General features: G+C 41.6%; 11 protein-coding genes across 11 annotated transcripts; 5 read left to right on the top strand and 6 right to left on the bottom strand.

Annotated features, from left to right (window-relative positions):
- Positions 1-520: 520 nt before the first annotated feature.
- On the top strand, positions 521-2,782 carry PAS_chr4_0313 (Member of the PAK family of serine/threonine protein kinases with similarity to Ste20p and Cla4p; the record flags this gene model as incomplete). The annotated part of the gene is made up of 1 exon (XM_002493688.1): positions 521-2,782. The coding sequence occupies one exon, from the start codon at positions 521-523 to the stop codon at positions 2,780-2,782; it is 2,262 nt and encodes a 753-aa protein (XP_002493733.1).
- Positions 2,783-2,787: 5 nt separating this feature from the next.
- PAS_chr4_0312 (tRNA 2'-phosphotransferase) lies at positions 2,788-3,414 on the bottom strand (the record flags this gene model as incomplete). The annotated part of the gene is made up of 1 exon (XM_002493687.1): positions 2,788-3,414. The coding sequence occupies one exon, from the start codon at positions 3,412-3,414 to the stop codon at positions 2,788-2,790; it is 627 nt and encodes a 208-aa protein (XP_002493732.1).
- A 195-nt stretch (positions 3,415-3,609) lies between these two features.
- PAS_chr4_0944 (uncharacterized protein) lies at positions 3,610-3,978 on the bottom strand (the record flags this gene model as incomplete). The annotated part of the gene is made up of 1 exon (XM_002493686.1): positions 3,610-3,978. One exon carries the CDS (start codon positions 3,976-3,978, stop codon positions 3,610-3,612), a length of 369 nt encoding a protein of 122 aa, XP_002493731.1.
- A 94-nt stretch (positions 3,979-4,072) lies between these two features.
- Positions 4,073-5,197, bottom strand: PAS_chr4_0311 (2-enoyl thioester reductase, member of the medium chain dehydrogenase/reductase family; the record flags this gene model as incomplete). The annotated part of the gene is made up of 1 exon (XM_002493685.1): positions 4,073-5,197. One exon carries the CDS (start codon positions 5,195-5,197, stop codon positions 4,073-4,075), a length of 1,125 nt encoding a protein of 374 aa, XP_002493730.1.
- A 228-nt stretch (positions 5,198-5,425) lies between these two features.
- Positions 5,426-6,370, bottom strand: PAS_chr4_0310 (uncharacterized protein; the record flags this gene model as incomplete). Its single annotated transcript, XM_002493684.1, has 1 exon — positions 5,426-6,370. One exon carries the CDS (start codon positions 6,368-6,370, stop codon positions 5,426-5,428), a length of 945 nt encoding a protein of 314 aa, XP_002493729.1.
- Positions 6,371-6,439: 69 nt separating this feature from the next.
- Positions 6,440-7,495, bottom strand: PAS_chr4_0943 (uncharacterized protein; the record flags this gene model as incomplete). The annotated part of the gene is made up of 1 exon (XM_002493683.1): positions 6,440-7,495. The coding sequence occupies one exon, from the start codon at positions 7,493-7,495 to the stop codon at positions 6,440-6,442; it is 1,056 nt and encodes a 351-aa protein (XP_002493728.1).
- A 330-nt stretch (positions 7,496-7,825) lies between these two features.
- PAS_chr4_0309 (Hypothetical protein) lies at positions 7,826-8,413 on the top strand (the record flags this gene model as incomplete). Its single annotated transcript, XM_002493682.1, has 1 exon — positions 7,826-8,413. One exon carries the CDS (start codon positions 7,826-7,828, stop codon positions 8,411-8,413), a length of 588 nt encoding a protein of 195 aa, XP_002493727.1.
- A 172-nt stretch (positions 8,414-8,585) lies between these two features.
- Positions 8,586-13,088, top strand: PAS_chr4_0308 (Transcription elongation factor; the record flags this gene model as incomplete). The annotated part of the gene is made up of 1 exon (XM_002493681.1): positions 8,586-13,088. One exon carries the CDS (start codon positions 8,586-8,588, stop codon positions 13,086-13,088), a length of 4,503 nt encoding a protein of 1,500 aa, XP_002493726.1.
- Positions 13,089-14,694: 1,606 nt separating this feature from the next.
- Positions 14,695-15,804, top strand: PAS_chr4_0307 (uncharacterized protein; the record flags this gene model as incomplete). Its single annotated transcript, XM_002493680.1, has 1 exon — positions 14,695-15,804. One exon carries the CDS (start codon positions 14,695-14,697, stop codon positions 15,802-15,804), a length of 1,110 nt encoding a protein of 369 aa, XP_002493725.1.
- A 307-nt stretch (positions 15,805-16,111) lies between these two features.
- Positions 16,112-18,118, top strand: PAS_chr4_0306 (Hypothetical protein; the record flags this gene model as incomplete). Its single annotated transcript, XM_002493679.1, has 1 exon — positions 16,112-18,118. The coding sequence occupies one exon, from the start codon at positions 16,112-16,114 to the stop codon at positions 18,116-18,118; it is 2,007 nt and encodes a 668-aa protein (XP_002493724.1).
- Positions 18,119-18,288: 170 nt separating this feature from the next.
- On the bottom strand, positions 18,289-19,260 carry PAS_chr4_0305 (O-glycosylated protein required for cell wall stability; the record flags this gene model as incomplete). The annotated part of the gene is made up of 1 exon (XM_002493678.1): positions 18,289-19,260. The coding sequence occupies one exon, from the start codon at positions 19,258-19,260 to the stop codon at positions 18,289-18,291; it is 972 nt and encodes a 323-aa protein (XP_002493723.1).
- Between the last annotated feature and the right edge of the window lie 16 nt (positions 19,261-19,276).

The following is a 19,276-nucleotide window of genomic DNA, read 5'->3' as shown; positions in this document are numbered from 1 at the left end:
TGTCTGTATCATCAAACATCCCTATTGGGCTGCAACTATGCTTCCAATTTATTTCATGCAAGGCAACTCCTTCGAACTCCACAACCTTTCAAATTTCAAATCAAGGTTGTTTTCGGTGAAACAAACGCAGTCTAGGTGAAATTTCCGCATTGGGATTAGTCCTGCAAAATTAAAATAACCCCTTCCACCACACGAGTATCAGGCTAAACCGCGTTTCCAGATAGTGTATCGAGCCCGATTGGGTTAAAGACGTCAACAACTCCGATTTTAAATTTATTACCCTCATCTCTTCCTTGCACGTAAAGTCGGAGAGCTACACGTTTCAGTTTGAAGTTTTATCTGATTTCTAGAATTGAGAGTATACTGTGAGTTCTGCTGCTTTATCCTTCACAACCTGCCTTCTTTTCCATATCCCCCCCTTCATTCTCCCCATTTGAAAAGCTGAAGTTTGAAACAACAGTGCTGACTTCTTACTGCAAAGAAACTAATAGCGTCAGAAAAATAAAACACAAAAGTCCATATGTCTTTCTCCGCTACAGAGTACTTCCCTTCAGATGCTTTCTCTAATCCAGGAAGAGCTCCTCCAGCACCAGCACAGGATTATCATGCCCACCTTAAGAGTGGAAGTAATTCTTCTGAAGGCTCCGCAAATTCAAACTATCCGTATTATCACACCAAAATCGACTTGAAAAGGCGCCAAACATGGGTTAACATCAAGGAAGGTGACTCCTTAATGTCCTTCAGATGGTCCAAGCGACTTATGTTTCTTGGAGAATCCTCATTAGACTTTTATAAGAGTGAGAATAAACGGCAAGACGAGTTGTCCTATAGCATCCCTTACTTGAACGTTGCAAACTTGGTAAGAAACCAAATTCGTTCTCATTGTTTTGAAATTAGCAACTCCAATGATAAGCATCTATACGTGTCATTCAAAACAGACCAAGAGCTTTATGATTGGATAGATGTCATTATGGCCAAATGCCCAATAAACTCGGGAGGTGGTACTCCTGTCTCCAAACCTACCAATTTCACACATAAAACTCATGTCGGGTTCGATCCTACTAGTGGGAAATATACAGGTCTTCCTAACGAGTGGAAAAGCCTGTTGGAACACTCTCATATCACTAATGAGGACTGGAACGAGAATCCCAGCGCCGTTATTGATGTCCTTAATTTTTACTCAGATATCACTAGCGATCAAAACACTCAGGATGAAAAGGACAAAATATTCAATGAAAACCTCTTGAAATGGACAAAACCACCCTCCAGCTCGGGTCTGCATCTCAACTCATCTACTCCTCCCCCAGTTGTTCCCCTTCCTGTATTAAATCCCCATAGTCCAGCAGATTCAAACATCCCCCCTAAGGTTCTCCCATATAGACCTAAAGGAAAAGAATCTGAAAATTTAGTCCCCATAAGAAGAGCTCCTCCTCCTCCCACCAGGTCACCATTCACAGACCAGAAAACAGGTCAACCAAATGGTGTATCTCCTAAACCAAAACTTCAACTGAGGACAGACGAGAACTATCAGCAGAAGCCAAAGGCTAAACTGTCGTTTGAACAGCAAAGATACTATCAGGAAAGCAACCCATATGCCTCTTCTCCATCTCCTGGAGTCTCCCCTGGAGGTGTTTCTCCCCTTCATATTTCACCTGTTGCTCGCCGTGTCTCCCCACCGAAGGCTGAGCACCAGAGACAGGCACCAAAGCCTCCTGTTGCTTCAAATGATATCAGAACTCAGAAACCGCAGCAGCCACAACACTATGTGCCTCAAAAAACTCAGCAGGTGCCTAAAGCTCCAACGAATAATCCAATGTCAGTGGCGGCAGCCGTAACGGCACAGAAGTTGTCACCTCTACGAAAATCGGAGAAACGTATTTCTACAATGACGGAAGCACAAATAATGTCTAAGCTTCGTAGCGTTGTTGTTCATGACACGGATCCTGTGCCTTACTTCCAGATGATTGAGAAAGCTGGCCAAGGGGCTAGTGGTTCTGTTTATTTAGCAAAATCCAAGAGAACAAACTCCAACGTGGCTATCAAGCAGATTGATTTACAAAAGCAAGCCCGTAAAGAGTTGATTGTAAATGAGATCTTGGTGATGAAGGACTCTAGACATAAGAACATTGTCAACTTTTTGGAAGCATACTTGCGCAATTCTTACGAGTTGTGGGTAGTCATGGAATACATGGAAGGAGGTTCACTCACAGACATTATTGAGAATAACAATTCTTTGAAAGAGTCTCAGATTGCCACAATTTGTTTGGAAACTGTGAAAGGGTTGCAGTTCTTACACCGAAAGCATATTATTCATAGGGATATAAAGTCAGATAATGTGCTGCTGGACAGCCAGGGCAATGTGAAATTGACTGACTTTGGATTTTGTGCCAAATTAACTGATCAAAAGACCAAGAGAGCGACCATGGTTGGTACACCATATTGGATGGCTCCTGAGGTGGTGAAACAAAAGGAGTACGATGAGAAGGTGGATGTATGGTCATTGGGTATTATGGCCATTGAAATGATCGAAGGAGAACCACCATATATGAATGAAGAACCATTAAAAGCTCTGTATTTAATTGCTACAAATGGAACACCAAAGCTCAAAAATTCATCCGGTGTATCTATTTACTTGAAAAAGTTTTTGAGCATTTGTCTATGTGTGGATGTCCGGTACAGAGCGACTACTGATGAACTGTTAAAGCATTCATTTTTGCAATCCGCAGCACCAGTAAGGGATCTGGCATGTCTGCTTGAATGGAAAAGCGAACCCGTTGAATGATGCAATCATATCGCGATAGGTGAGTTGTCACTACGTTTCACTACTTTGAGGAATAAGGATGTTGGCACAATGCCGTCCTTGTTCCCTGGAGATAATATGACTTTGTTTTTACTGATGTAAAATTTGATCTCTTGCTGCCCCAAAATTTTGTCAATATCCAAGTAGATCAGTGCACTGCATCCATTTCTCATTCCAGAAATTACGTCAGAGTCGACTTTGGGCAGCCCTGAAGCAAAATGAACATGATTTCTGGTCATTTTGGATAAACCTCCAGATGCAATGATTTGAGGAATCTTGCTTAGGTAAGTTCCATGAATTATTTCTTTAGGTAGATCTTCCCTAGTAGAGAGAAGTTTTAAATCATGACCGTTGACATTCGCAATTGAATGCCCTTGATTGGCGCAAATGAACCACCTATCGTCTCTTTTCTGTAAAGTAAATCTCTTCTTATCGTTGTTATCCACTATTCTTTGGACGTCTTCGAAGGACGCCCGGGTACCCTTAATTCGTCTGTGGTTGAGCACTTCTTCTAAGGGGACAAACCCATCTTTATCAATAGTTAGCTTCTCTGATTGTGCCCCATGACGTAATAGCCATGACAATGCCTTTGAAATAACGATATCCCTACTCATAAGAAAATGAATTAGGATGAGTAATTCGCAAATAACTTATGTTAAAGAAAAATACTGTTTGAATTATTATATTATAATTAAAAGTTTATAATTTATAATTGTCAAGACCTATGAACTGTCATAAATGACCTATATACAACACGGTCAACTCCCAAAACCTAAATAGCCCAGCTTTTAGGACTAAACTCCTTCAACTCATGTTGTTTTAGCTCCGCTGCCTCCACAACATCCAGTGAATCCTCCATTTGAAAGACCATCCTTTTTCTTTTTAATGTCATCATTGTCACCCAATTCCGTATCCTTGTGAATATTCAGCCGATACTTGCCCTCGTCCACCTTGCGACCTTGTACAATGTTGTGTCGGAGAAAAACTGTGACTTCGTCCAATAACTTTAGTCTTTCATCGATGGAACGGTTGGTGCCCTTTGGGTCTTCCTGACTTTTCATATGAGTACGAATTTCGTTGCGGGCAGCGTCGAGTGTGGCCACATCATTCTTGAATGCAACCGATGTCGCTCTCAAGGCGTTTCTATAAGCCTTCAAGGCTCTGGAGGCTTGCGACATTGAATCACACGAAAGCAAGGGATTACTTAAGAGAAAAAATCTGGGTTCTAAATTGATAGCTGACTAAGTACATTTCTGTCGCGATTAACTACAATCACTCGTATACAATAAGACTCTTACCATGGCTCTGTAGTGCACTGTGGAAAGTTTCCAAGTACTTCTCGTCAGTCAAAGACTCAAGATCCAATTTGAACTGGTTAACAGGAACTTCTTTTAGTAGCCCTTTCGAGTACAAGTCCAATACTGCCTCGACTGTTTTCTCCTTCAAAATAGGATCTCCCTTACCGTTCTCCGTGATCCAGAATCCCTTAGCCGTAAGGTTCTTGAAAATAAACAGAGTGGTTGGCAAAGTGACAGGTTTCATGGACATTCCACCGTAGGTCAATAATACAGCATCCTGACCCAGCTTACGGGCCATGTTAGTCAAGTTTTCACCACCAACACAATTAAGACCTAAACGGATTGGCTTACCACCCGTCCACTCTTTGACTGTTTTTCCAAATTCTCTAGCAGCGTTCTCTTTTTCAGTGATGACTTTGGTGGCGCCCAGATCGTACAATTGTTGCTTAAGTTCGTCAATATCTGGACGGTCCCTTACGATCGAAATCGACTGCAATCCTAAAGCTTTACCAATTTGAATGGCATATTGGCCGACTTGTGAATTACCACCGTTTTGAATAAACCAGTCTCCTTTCTTCAGATCTGCATACATTGTCAACATTTGATAGGCAGTGCAAGGATTGACAGCAATGGTAGCAGCTTGAGTCTTGGTCAATGCAGAATTGTCTAGCTTTTGGAACTTATCCTGAGTACTTAAAAGATGTGTTCTCCAGGTACCGTAGTTCACTCCCTTGGGAATGCACCAGTCTCCAATCTGAAAATTTGACACTTGGTCTCCCACAGCAACAATTTTGAAAAGCCCTTCGTTTCCACCCACAGCACTGGGTTTCTCGGTGCCCAATTCAGTGGTCAATTCAGGTCGAGAAGGGTAAACCCCTTGGACTTGGTTGATATCAGAGGGGTTAATCGGAGCTGCTAGCGTTTGAAGCACAATTTCGTTTCCCTGTGGAGCATGTACCTCGTATTTATGGACATTGATGACATCTTTCGGTTCTCCGTAAGTGTCATAGACGAGAGCTCGAGCTGTGATACTGGAATACATTCTGGATGATGATACAAGTAGCTGTTTAGAGATTATATTGGAATTGAGTTTGAACATTGAAAATGCCTTTGCTTGCTTCTTGCTTACTAAGGTTTGTCAGCGCAGAATAAGTTCGTGGGGAGGTTGGGGATTAGAAGGTGAGAAAGGAGGTTTTAGAAGGTAATGGTGCGAAAACTTCGGCCCCGGCAACTATTTCGGCTGGAAGGGTGCGTGTTGCTTGAAATCCATTAGCTAACAACTGGTACAAGGTGATACCATGTGATTTCCTAAATGAATTGTGCTTTTCTAACAGCTCAATTGATCCAACTGTTTCTGTAACATCGACAGCACCTCTTTTCTGTGGTTCGGGTTCAATGTGAAACTATGTGCACAATCAGGTAAAATGTCTATACTGATAAAGTTGAATTGTTTGCAAAATTCAGTGAGTTGATCCCGTGTTAATGAGCTACACCAAGGATCATTTTCAACATGAAACAACCAACAAGTTGTCCCTTTATCTTGACATGTGTTGAGAAATGTGGTGTTGATCTCGTAGTCGCTGTCGATTCGTTGCATTTCTTCGTACGCCATAGACAACGTCTGGTTCAAAACCTGGTTATTTGTGGTTAAATCAATTGTGCTATCAATGCAATGAGAGTCTTCAGTCTTCAGAACCCATGAAACGACATTATGAACTAATGGGTTAAGGTATCGAGACAATCCAGACCATGACATCACCCTCCCAAAGTGCCCATGTACCCACACTGCTGATGGAATCAATGACTTCTGATACGCCCATGTAAAGGGGACCCCTTTTCTGGACAAACCGATATCATTTATTGTGGGAGTCAAAAGTCCGTTAAAGACCACTTGGTAACTTTGGGATAACGTCTCATCTTGAATCACTGCAATGTAAATTCTTTGTAGTAACCAACAACCCATTGAATGACCAATCAGGATCAGTTTCCGTGTGGAATAACCCTTCCTTTCAAGGCTCAAGACCTTCAGAAGCTCTAATTTTTGCTGAATCTGTTCTTCAAGAGTGTAAATCTTGGAATCTGATTCATGATATCCAAGATGATCCGTCCCACACACTTCATATCCCGCCAGGCTTAAACGTTTCAAGAACTCGTGATAATAGTCAATGAGCCCCGGATTTCCCGGTATGAAAAGAATTAAAGGCTTGGACTTGTCATCTCCGGCAAAATGCAGTCCTCTAGTTGCATTCGGAAGACGAAACTCTCTGTACATGGTTAAGATCTACCCTAAATTTCAAAAAACTACATAGTAAGCCTAGGTGGGTACACTACTTATTTGTTATCAATCAAGATAACCAGAAATTTGATGGATGGAGATGTTGCCTTGATGAAACTTTTTCTGATAACAGATATTCCAACGACCAACGTACTTGAAAATGAGCTCGTCGGCATTCTTTGGTGTTCTCCGCTTCTTCAGAAAATTGGCAATCTCATGTCTTCTAAATGCTGGAATACCCTCAACGTATGAGTTAAAGTTTGCAGTAACTTGGTCCGCAGTGATCTGATAGTCTAATACATAGCAGTTAGACTTGAGCATGTTCAGAGACTCTAGAATTTTGAGCTGTTGCAATTTGTTGTTCATGTTGGTGTCATAGTTATTGGTCAACAATAACAGGTCGATTTTTTTGGTGGTACCGACTCGCTGATAATAATCTAGCAATAGAGTTACAAAAGACCTGTCAGACATTTCAAAGTCTGTTTCACGGTCATCCCCAACCAAAATCATCCTGGCAGTCTTCTTGCACAACAGATGAAACGTGATTTTTCTATCACCAGCCCCAACATTACCTCTAATAGGTCCCCTATTGGCGAGAGCTGGGCCCTTAACTTTGTCCTCCCAGCGAGAGGAACGGTATTGTTGGGGCATATCGCCTTGTTCAAAACAATGAATCTCTGCCCCTACAGCCTCATAGATAAGGTAACGTACAAAGTCACTATACTTTCCGGTGTGACTATTGTTCAAGACTAAATAATAGTCCAAGGGCAAGTCCTGTTTGGAGGTACTCAATTGCGAGATCATATCCAGTACGAACCATACATTCAGGGGGATACTCAGATCTTTACAGAACCCCATTTGAAGCACAAATTCCAGCACGTTGACCTCATAGTTGTTATAGTAGTTTGTCAGCAGTTGGTCAACGGGAGCATTGTCGTTTTTCCTGGAGAACTCCTGGGTTTCGGGTCCCAAGTTGAAATGAGTTTCCAGTTGAGACTTGACTTGCTCAATTAAAGGTTTCTCGGAGTTCAGATCGGTTTGGAGTGAATTTAGAAACTCGCCGAATTCTGGGCCAACATTTTCCTTTTCCAGATCACTTATTATAGACTCTTTTGTCACCATTGTTTTGTATTTGTTACTTTGTTCTGGTGATACTCGGGTGGAAACAGGAGACTTTTTATTGTATGAGCGAAAATAGTCTGATTGTGGGGCGATCGATGGCCGGGAAATTTCACATTAACCGCTCAGGCATCGTGTGTGTATTAGGTAATCGCATTTTTTATAATCCTTTCCAAGCTCCTTCATAACTTGGTGTAGGTTCCTAGTTGGTGTTTGCCTATTATTAATTTATTCAACTTTTCAAATCACAGAGTGTTCTAGCAGGTTTGATCAAGTCCAACTCTGAGTGACTTATATCTCATCCGTTTGTATCATATCCGTCCCCCCTCTACTATGGCAGGGGAATCAATAAATGACAAACTTAACAAGCTGAAACAAAAAAAACAATCCACCGTTGCCAAGAACAGATCTCAGCTTGCTAAACATCAAGATAAACTCAAGTTGGAATCTATCAAGGTTCAAGTGGATGACTTGAAAGAAAAACAGTCAAGAGCAAAGAAAAAACTAATAAATCTGGATGAGCAGAAAAAAAGATTGAAGAACTGGGATTATTCTATACAACAAGACGAGGACTGGAATGATAGATTAGAAAAATCTGATTTACCCGATGACTACGCTCAAATCGCCGAACGTGCTTATACCAAGGATCTTTCAAAAGCACTCACTCCGTTGTCTCAAGAAGAATACAATACACAGAAACAAGAATATTACAGAACTAGGTCTCAAGGGATTCCCTATGTGCATAAACCATCCTCTGAGAAGCTTGAATCCGTGATTAATCACGTCAAGGCTAAAGACGAACGTACTCTGCGAAAAATCAACAAAAACAAAATTAGAAACTCTCTTAGTGGAGGAGATACCAATTACATTAACGATAAGAACAAGCAATTCAACGAGAAACTAAACCGCCACTACAAATAACCTCTTTCACCATCGTATATATGAATACCAATGTAATATTAGACCGTATAATAATTGTCGTGTGTCGACTAATATTCTTGGAGGGCCCGTCCAACATATCCTCGATGAACATGAAAAATCATAAAAACAAGCCTAAACCAGACACCTCAGACTTTCATTGCTCTTGCTGAAAATGTCTGCTCCTTCTCCTTCAGTGTCAGAAGAAGACATCAATGAAACCCGAAACTCGATTGATGCCGATGCTTCTACGGTGCAGGATTTACTAGACCAAGATGCTCAGGAGGGTTCAGGTAGTGACAACGAAGGTTCAAACATAGTTGATTCTTCTGAAGAAGACGATGATGAGGACGACGAAGAAGAAATGCAAAAAGTCCGTGAGGGGTTTATTGTAGACGATGACGATGAAAACGACGAAGATGGTATCCCTTCTTCCACCAAGAGAAAACACAGAAAGAAACACAAGAAGAGATCCGCAGAAGTGGTTGAAGAAGTCGACGAAGATGACCTACAATTGCTTATGGAAAACTCTGGAGCTGTTCCTGGCCAGCAGCAGAACGTCAAGTTTAAGCGATTGAAGAGGGCAGAACAAGACGAGAAGGCCCAAGACTCCGACTCAAGGGGTTTGAACGATATGTTTAGTGATGAGGAAGGCCCCGGTGGCGTAGTGGAAGAGGGTTCAGAAGAAGAAGGTTTAGAAGATAACCTCACTACAAAGACACAGAGATCAGGAAACCTGCCACATGACGAATTCGATGACTTTATTGAGGAAGATGAGTTCAGCGACGAGGATGATGAGGCCCGTGATGAGCGTCTTGCAAGAATGAGATCTGCCAAGGCCGCTCCACAACTTGCTGGGTTGCAAGGTGAACAATATCAAGAGATTATAGAGATTTTCGGTGATGGTACAGACTATCAATGGACTCTGGATGCTGAGGAAGAAATGGAGCAACCACAACAAGATCAAGAGTATGACGAGGCCGGAGAAGAAATTAAGGGCACCACAACTTCTTTAGCTGATGTTTTTGAACCCTCTGAACTAAAAGAAAAAATGCTTACAGATGAAGACAACGTTATCAGAGTGACAGACCTTCCCGAGAGATTTCAAGCCTATAGGAAATCCATCAAGAACTATAAATTATCCGATGTTGATTACTCCAATGAACGAGATTGGATTGTCGAGCAATTGAAGTTAGAGAAAAGGGATTTCCTCCAGCATTTGACCCAAGCTCACTCAAGTGTAGCTCACTTGGAAGAAAAATTTGAGGCTTCTGTCAAGAAGATTGTTGATTTTATTGCTATTGAATCATTTGAAGTTCCCTTCATTTGGAATCATAGAAGAGACTACGCTCTTCATACCTATAACGATGATTCCAATAATACCATCATAGTCAAATTGCTGAATGAAGATGACTTGTGGAGGATTGTTCAGTTGGATCTTGATTACCACTCGATCCATGACAAAAAGGCTGCTCTGAGTTCAATCTATAAACAATTGGATCTAGATGTAGTTGATCCTACATATGAAGAATTTTTTGGGTCTGCAAGAACGTTGTCCGAGTTGCAAGACATTGATGACTATTTAACATTCAACTATTCTTCGCAAGTTAAGAACTTAACTGCCGTTGCTGAACTATCCATTGAAGGAAACGGAAGTGGCGAAGATGAAGAACAAACAACAAAAAGTTCGTTCGCCGAAGTAAAGATGAAGAGAAAGTACTCGAAGTATGCTATCTACGATCGAATCAGACAAGATGCCATTTACCCTGTTGTTCAATCTATTGCCAATATCTCTCAAATGAGGGAGAACCTTGCGCAGAGTAAACGTTTGCATCAAGTAGAAGACCCTATTGAGTCTCCAATGGATATGATAGCAGACATTATGTCAACAGAAAAGGACAAAACTACTTTCATCTCATCAGAAAAGGCTTACCAGGCTGTAAAACAGTTCTTTTCTGAGCAACTTTCTTACGAGCCATTTATAAGGAAAACAATTAGGACTGCTTTCCAGTCTTTTGGTGTTATTAATATAGAGCTCACTGAGCGGGGAAAGCTCCAAATTGAGCCTGAATCCCCTTACTTTGATTTCAAGTATGCCAAAAACAGGCCTATCAGTGCCCTCACTGCAACTCCAGATTTGTATCTGCGCATGATTCAAGCTGAGAACGATGGACTTGTGAACATCAAAGTCGAGCTCCCTATGTTGTCAACAGTTGTTGATCATTTCTACAATATCTTAAAATCTGATGGTACTTCAGAAATTTCAGAAAAATGGAATGCTCTTCGTAACGATGCTTGGAAACAATCTTTGGACAAACTTATTCCACTTGTTCAGCTAAATGTAAAGGAATCCATTAGACGTGATTGCGAACGTGTTCTATACTTTCAAGTTAAAAACTCATTCACCAAAAAGATCGACCAAGCACCATATCAACCTCCAACATATGCAAAGGGTACTATTCCAAGAGTATTAACTCTCTCATTTGGTGAAGGTAACAGAGGTGATGCTGTACTTGGTGTCTTCATGGATGACAGTGGCGATGTAAAATCACAAATTAAATTTGACGAGGATTTTCAAAGCCGGGATTTTTCAGACAGTCTGACAAGATATATCAAATCCAACAATATCAATCCTGATATCATTGGTATTTCTGGTTTCAATATTCATACCAAAAAGCTCTTTGACAAAGTCAACGAACTTGTCAATGAGGAACGTTTAACTATAGAGTATGATAATGAGTATGGCTATGATAGGGAAGAAGATGGAAGAAGTGACAAACACCTTATCAGAGTGATCTATGTGAACGATGAAACAGCGCGTTTATATCAGCACTCTTCTAAGTCATCCGCAGAGTATCCCAACAGACCTCAGTTGGCAAAGTACTGTATTGGTCTGGCAAAATATATCCAGTCTCCCCTTTTGGAATATTTGGCCCTAGATGAAAGCATGTACTCCCTTCACATTCATAAGCACCAAAATTTATTACCCAGAGAAAAGCTCATTGATGCTGTGCAAACATCTATCGTTGATATCGTTAACTTGGTTGGAGTAGACATCAACGAAGCGGTAAGAGCTCCGTACCACGCATTGGCCCTACCCTATGTATGTGGACTGGGACCACGTAAGGCTGCTGGGCTTATCCAATCCATTCAAAGAATTGGGTCTAACTTGGTTAACCGTGCTCATTTGATTACCGAGCAGTTAACTTCCAAGACAGTTTTCTTGAATATGGCCTCGTTCGTATATATAGTGTTTGATCCTGATGTTGAACGTAATCCTCAAGGTGAGATGGATCTACTTGACTCAACAAGAATTCACCCTGAAGACTACTCGTTGGCCAGAAAGATGGCTGCTGACGCTCTTGATATTGAAGACATTGATGATGACGATGAGAGTGCCATGAGAAATGCGATATACGAGATGGTTTTCCCTCGTAGCCCACCAAAGGATGAGGACGATTTAACCTTTAAGCTTGACGAACTGATTTTGGATGACTACGCAACTGAGCTCGAAAGAAAACATCAACTGAAGAAGCGTTCCACCTTGCAGATAATAAAGGAAGAGTTACAATCTCGTTATAGGGAGATTAGAAGGGATTTCCACATTTTGAACGAAGCTGAAATATTCCAACTATTAACGCGTGAGACTGTTGATTCTTTCCGTAAAGGTATGGTGATCCCAGTTTATGTTCGAAAAGTGGAATCAAGTTACATGAGCGTATCTACTCAATCTTTAATTGCAGGAAATATCCAAAGACAAGATATTCTTGAACCAAACGATAGACGTGATCCAAGAGAAGTCTATTCTGTGGGCCAAACTGTTAGGGCCTGCATTTTGGATGTAGATTACTACAATTTCAAGTGTCAATTGTCCTTATTGCGCCAGTTTACTGAGAACCAAGTAGCTGGCCTCAATGTCAACAGGAACCCTAAATTCTGGGATATTGAATCCGAAAATAGAGACAGACAAGAAGAAATCGATAAGCAGAGAGAGGAGAGTCGAGAATCTCGAGTGATTAAGCACCCATTCTTCCACAACATGAAGTCCAAAGAAGCAGAGGATTATTTGGCAGCTAGACCAGTCGGCGACGTTGTTATTAGACCATCTTCGAAGGGTAGCAACCACATCACAATCTCTTGGAAAGTTGCTCCGCAATTGTATCAGCACATTGACGTTCTCGAAGAGAATAAAGATGATGCCAATGCCATTGGTCGTGTGCTCCTGGTTGGAAAATACAGGTACCACGATCTAGATGAACTTCTGGTTGAATATGTCAACAATGTTGCCAATAAAGTTGAACTGATGGTGAGTCATGATAAGTTTATGAGTGATAGTTTAGACTATGTCAAAGAATGGCTGGAAAGATATTCGAAGGCTAACGGGAATCGATCACACTACATTTTTACATTCAACAGAAAGGCTCCAGGTTGGTTCTTCCTTTTGTTCAAACTAAATCCAACTTCAGAAATCAAGATATGGAATGTGAAAGCACTTCCTGATGGTTATTTGCTGGCCAACAATGTATACCCCGACACCAATTCATTGTGTAACGGTTTCAAGACGTTGATGAGCTCTCGAAGACAGATAAAGCAACGAAGCAACAGAGCTGGGGGTGAATACAACAACTCTCATGCTGGTGCCTATGACAATGGTTATAGCAATGCTCCAAGGTATTAAAACGTAATAAATATTGTATAGGCCTTAATTATAGGAATCCTTCATCAGTTAGTTTCTTCCTCAAGCGTAAATATTCCCGAGCTAGTCAGTATAGTAAAAAAAGAATATTCTTTGATAAATAATCTTTTTAAACTGTACTTCATCAAGGGTTGAAAAGGTTTAAACTTCGAGGACAGACCTTGCGCATATACTTAAGAGTCAAAAAAAACTCAGTGTCCAAGCTTCACTAGCTCAGTCGGTAGAGCGTCAGTCTCATACTGCATAGGTGTGCTATCTGAAGGTCGAGAGTTCGAGCCTCCCGTGGAGCAGTGACTTTTTGGAAAAATTTTCACTAATTTTTTTGGCAAATCCCGCAATTAACAAAAACGGACAAAGCCTCGAATAGTACATATAGTTGCGTCAACAATTAGCAGTTCAGGCAGCTTCTAGATTAGCGATGTAAAGGCTACTCAGCTAGCTACTAGTGCCATTGGAGAGTACGGTGATTCTAGAACCGTTTGAATCAATGACTAAGACAGTTTCAAATAGACTCATCCTGTTTTTTTTTGTGTTGATTCCAGGCCCGATTCTGACACAACCGTGGGGCTGTAAATCTGTACGAAAAATCTTGCTGTTTCAAAAATTTTCCTCGCACCATCACATCTGAAAAGCAGACGTGTACCACAGTATAATTACCAATTCGTCTTAATGATCCGGAAGGTCATGCAACCAAAAACCACTTTGGGAATAAACTCGAGTGCAAAATTAACCTAGGCACTTCACTTCATGTAACTATTTAGTCAAATTGAGGCAGTGCGTCATAAGCAAAAGGATTACCATACCCCGGCAGATTTCTAGCGGCAAATACCTGATTGTTCGTCACTATGGTTTTGAGATCAAAAGCTGTGTAACTAGTGGCTACCAGGGGAGGCCTGACGAGTTTCACTTAGCTCACCATCCAACGGCAAAGATCAAAGTCGACACCTAGCCAGCCGTCACAGACTGGAGGGAAAAAAGAGTGACCTCCCGATGTTGCAACTTTCAAGCTGCTGCCAAGTGATCTGAAATACTGATCCAAATTGGTAGTCCAATAGAGTGAGCACGAATGTAAGGATTAATTGAATCTTCTCGCTTGCCCGATTCTATTGTATTGAAATCATATGTGCAGGAAAATTGCTGAGGTTTCAGCCCAGATTCTAGGTGGTTCCTAGGTTTAGAGTCTAGACTCAGTGTTCGAAGTGCATGAAACTCATAACCTCATATATCTAATAAATTAAATGCATATGCAATCTCTTCTGTGCGCGCCCAAGACTGATTTGCAACGGTTTTTTCAACTTTGGATCAACAAAAAGAAAAGATGCGAATCCTTGTCCTACTGAATGTCACTCTAGCCACTGGTAAAATGTGTTAGCAAATAATTCAAAAAGGTCCCAGGAAACTCTTGCATATCTTTCAAAAAAGAAAAGAAGCCCTTGTATATATATTGTGTTTGAAATCAGTTCGACTCCCTCCCCATATTTCTCAAGACACAGTAACTTTGACATAATATCTGGTAGTTGCATCACTTCACCGACTATTCATTCCTTCCTTTTTAGTATTACCAACTATATCACATTCCTTTAAGAAAATGCAATTCAACAGTGTCGTCATCAGCCAACTTTTGCTGACTCTAGCCAGTGTCTCAATGGGAGCTTCAACCGCTTTCAAGGAGCACCACCAGCACCAAAGAGCTACTCTAGAGAAGAGAGCTACTACCTGCAAATTCCCCACTGACAAAAACTTGGTCGCTGTTACACCAAACTCCAAAAATGGAGGCTGGGCTCTGAGTCCAGACCAGGAGTGCACAGCAGGTTCTTATTGTCCTTATGCTTGTCCACCAGGCCAGTTGATGGCTCAATGGGACCCATCGGCCACTTCCTATTCTTACCCAGAGTCTGAGCGTGGTGGTATCTACTGTAACGAAAATGGTGAGATCGAGGTTCCATTCTCCAGCAAAGACTGGTGTTACTCAGGTAAGGGAACTTTGCAAGCCAGCAACAAAGCTGGATCCAACGTTGCCTTCTGTCAGACCGTCCTTCCAGGAAACGAAGCTATGTTGATTCCAACCAACGTTGACGGAGGTTCCACCGAGGACCTTGCTATTCCAGGTACCGAGTACTGGGCTTCAACTGCTGCACACTACTACATCAACCCACCTGGAGTTTCCACCGAAGACGGTTGTGTCTGGGGTTCCACTGCCAACCCATACGGTAACTGGTCTCCTTACGTTGCCGGTGGAAACGTCGACGACTCTGGTAACTCCTTCGTCAAAATTGGTTGGAACCCAATTTACTTGGAAGATGCTACTCCTTTCAAAAACACTAAGCCTGACTTCGGTGTCAAAATCACCTGTTCCGAAGGTCAGTGTAATGGACTTCCATGTGAAATCGATCCTTCCAAGAACGGCGTTAACGAGGTCTCAAGTTCTCAAAGCTCAAATGGTGCTGGAGGTGCCAACTCTTGTGTTGTCACTGGTTCTAAAGGAGCCAAAGTTACCATTGAAGTTTTCAGTACTGGTGGTGTTTCTAAGAGAGAAGAAGTCCCAATTCAGAGTCTCTTGTCTAACAAAGACTCCTCTTCCAACCATACCAACTCTACTCCTGTTGTTGATCCTATCAACTCTGGTGTTTCTCTCAGTGCCGCTAGCCCAGTGGTTGTTATGACTCTTGTCGCTTTGACCACTTTCCTTTTCTGTTAAATGTTTCATGTTTTGTTATAATGGGTTCCGAGCTACTAGAAGCTCAGTAGGGGTTTTTTAGGTCACATGTATAGTTAAATGTATCATACTTGCGTTTTATTTAGCGATTCCATCTCAATTTCATCTGTCACTCCCACCTAGTTCGCGATGTTATAGTTGTGATGAGGTAAGGTTCGCAACAACCAACTGTAACTACAATCCTTTGCAACATAGGAGGGAGGTAATACAGCGTTTCTAAGGCATCTATTATTGGATTGCACCGTATAATCCAAAGAAAACTGAATCCAGTCGTTGCATTGGATTTTCCATGACAAGGTTCAACTATCAAAGTTTGGATGACTTGGAGGAATCTGAACATGAGAATGACATCCCAAGGAGATCAGTCATTAAAAGGAGAAACTCCCGGAGAAGCAGTCTTACCAATAATGAAACAGTGTTTGGAAAGCTCTTAAATGCTCTGAATAGAGGTGCTCAGGCTTCAAAGAGCATCAGGTTGAATTCAACCAGGAGAAAACTTCCTTTAACCTTTGTACCACCAAGTACCAAGTCTCCATTATTTGTATATAACAATGCGATTGATAATCGTTCGTTTCTTTCTCTTTGTTCCAGCTCACATTTGAACAGTGAAAGAGAAAGTGCACTGGATGACAACCAATCGGTAAGCACATTTCGTTCATTACCATCTACTCTGGAGCATTCTCCGGAACCAGAACAATATAATTGGCTTCTAGAAGAGAACGAAAGGAGGTTTTCAGAGCGTAGAAGTATCAGATCCTCTTTTGATGAGGAGGATAATTTGTTGCCCCGTACCGGTTTGATTTTTAAAGGTAATCAGCATGCAAGAAGGGCCTCATCCATTATTAGTCAAATATTGGTTGATCAGCAAGAGGAGGATGAGGAAGATTTTGATACTGAGACCGTTGATTTTGAATATGAATCCAAGAAACTGGTTAGATATTCCATTCCATTGATTATAACGTTTGTTCTAGAGCAACTTTTCTCAGTGGTTGTCATTTTAACAGTGGCTCGTATTGGTAAGATTGAACTAGCTGCTGCCTCCTTAGGTTCCATGACTGCTACCATCACGTTAGCAGTATTTGAAGGAATTTCCACTGCATTGGACACACTTTGCCCTCAAGCATACGGATCAGGTAATATACTCACCGTTGGAGTACATCTACAAAGGTGTACGTATTTTGCATTGGCCATCAGCATACCAACTTCTCTTATATGGTTCAATATTTCACACCTGCTCAAGCATATTGTGAGTGACCCAGAGGTATTGAAGTTGACTCAGCAATATCTCCGAGTATCAATTCTTGGAGTACCGGCATATATCATGTTCGAGAATGGTAAGAGGTTTCTTCAGGCCCAGTCTATATTTGATGCTGGTACTATTATCTTATTCATTACAGCGCCCTTGAATTTACTGACTACTTATCTTTTGGTATGGAATCGGTACATCGGACTAGGTTTTGTGGGTGCTCCAATAGCTACAGTCATCAATTTTTGGCTCATGGTTTCCTTTCTCGTTCTCTATGTTCTCTTTATCGACGGCAAGAAATGTTGGGGAGGATTTACTAAAGAAGCCCTGACTCAATGGACAGACTTGTCAAAACTTGCCATTCCTGGAATCTTAATGTTGGAGGCAGAGTACTTTGCATACGAGATTCTCACTTTATTTGCTTCCAGTTTTGGAACTACTGCATTAGCAGCTCAATCAGCTGTTTCAACTTTGGCTTCTCTAACTTATATGGTCCCCTTTGCCATAGGTATCGCAAGTGCAACGAGAGTGGCAAATTTTATTGGATCTGGAAATATTACCGCAGCTAAGATTACACTCAAAGTTGGACTCTATGGGGCCCTGATTGTTGCATCATTAAATTGTTTTGTCATGATGTTTGGGAGAAGTTATATTGCACGCTTTTTCTCAACTGACCCCGAGGTCATCAAGGAAATTGTGGAGCTACTCCCTCTTGTGGCAACAATTCAGATATTCGACGGTTTAGCAGCTGTTGAATCTTGTATGATGAGAGCCCAAGGACTTCAAATGATAGGAAGCTTCCTGAACTTAGCAATGTACTATCTCATTGCAATTCCACTTTCATACATTTCTAGTAGATATTTCGGTTTGAGATTGTTTGGATTGTGGATTGGGTTGGGCACAGGACTTTTACTCATAGCTACAAGCGAAATGTACTACATTTGGAACTCTGACTGGAATATCATGATGGAAAAGGCACGAGATCGAAACTTAATCGTTACATACGAGGAGGGTGATGATGACGATGAAGAACAGGACATTTACTTTTAATTAGCATCTACCGAATAGGTAAGATTTAAGATTGGAATATCTATGATTTATACATACAAAATATCTAATATTAACCGGGTCACTGTGATTCGCCTTCAGGCGTTCTGTCTTATTGCATTGGTCGAATGTCTTGTAAGTCTATCTTGATATAACTTTTCTTTTTCTCCCTTCTAACATGAAATGAGATCAACAGCCTTCAAGTGGACAGCTTCACACTGCTCAGCAATGTGCTGATCATATAGATTGTAAAACGAACCAGACAGGCATTGATAGAAGACTTCTGAGTCACCTAATGCCAGATATCCATTAGGCGTAATGGACCAACCAACAGCATAAATAGTACCGGCTTGCGGAGGAGGTCCATCGAATTGGAATTGTCTATTGGCGACGATGGAGCCGACTCTGCCTTGGAGATCTAATAAAACAGAATCCTTTAGGGTTAGGCCAAGGGCCTGTGGGGTTAAGCAAGCAGATTCAATGTTATCCCTCTTCACTTTGGCAGCATTCCGATTCACAGTAACTGTAACTTCTGGTGTGTAAGTGACAACTTCAGTCTCGACAGTTACAAGGGTCAGTGTGGTGTCACTTCCAGTTGAAGTCAAGACAGTAGTCAATGTACCAGGAATCAAACCAGTGCTGCTTAAAGAATGGGCCCCAATGTCTTCAGCTTGTGAGTGTGCAGTAGGGTGAGCATCAGCCGAAGAAGTAGCTTGAACCTGACCGTCTTGTATCTGAGAAGCTGGAGTGGCGGGAGCTCCAGCAGGAGTAGTTGCTTGGATTTGTCCATCAGCAATTTGAGAAGCAAGCTCAGTAGGCAATGGGACAGCAGAAGCCGTAGCCTGAATCTGCCCGTCACCAATCTGAGACACAACTTGGTGAGCTGTACCTACATAGGCTGTATTAGTGTGCTGAATTTGACCGTCATCAATCTGTGAAACAACATGAGTCGTAGTAGCAGGAGTTAAAATCACTGAGCTCGTCAAAGGTTCAACTATTATACCGAATGTATTAGAATAGGATGAGAAGGCACCTGGGTACACTCCTTTGGCAGTAAGGGTCGACCAATCATCGGGTGGAGCATAGCCAGCCAAGGCAACGGGTAAAATAGTTAATGCAATAGTGGAGAGTGCAGCGAGCTTCATAATTGGATTGAAGAGT

This window comes from Komagataella phaffii, chromosome 4 (genome assembly GCF_000027005.1).
Source record: "Komagataella phaffii GS115 chromosome 4, complete sequence".
Classification (NCBI taxonomy): domain Eukaryota; kingdom Fungi; phylum Ascomycota; class Pichiomycetes; order Pichiales; family Pichiaceae; genus Komagataella; species Komagataella phaffii.
The sequence above is the reverse complement of the archived record's forward strand: the minus strand, read 5'-3'. Positions and strand labels throughout refer to the sequence as shown.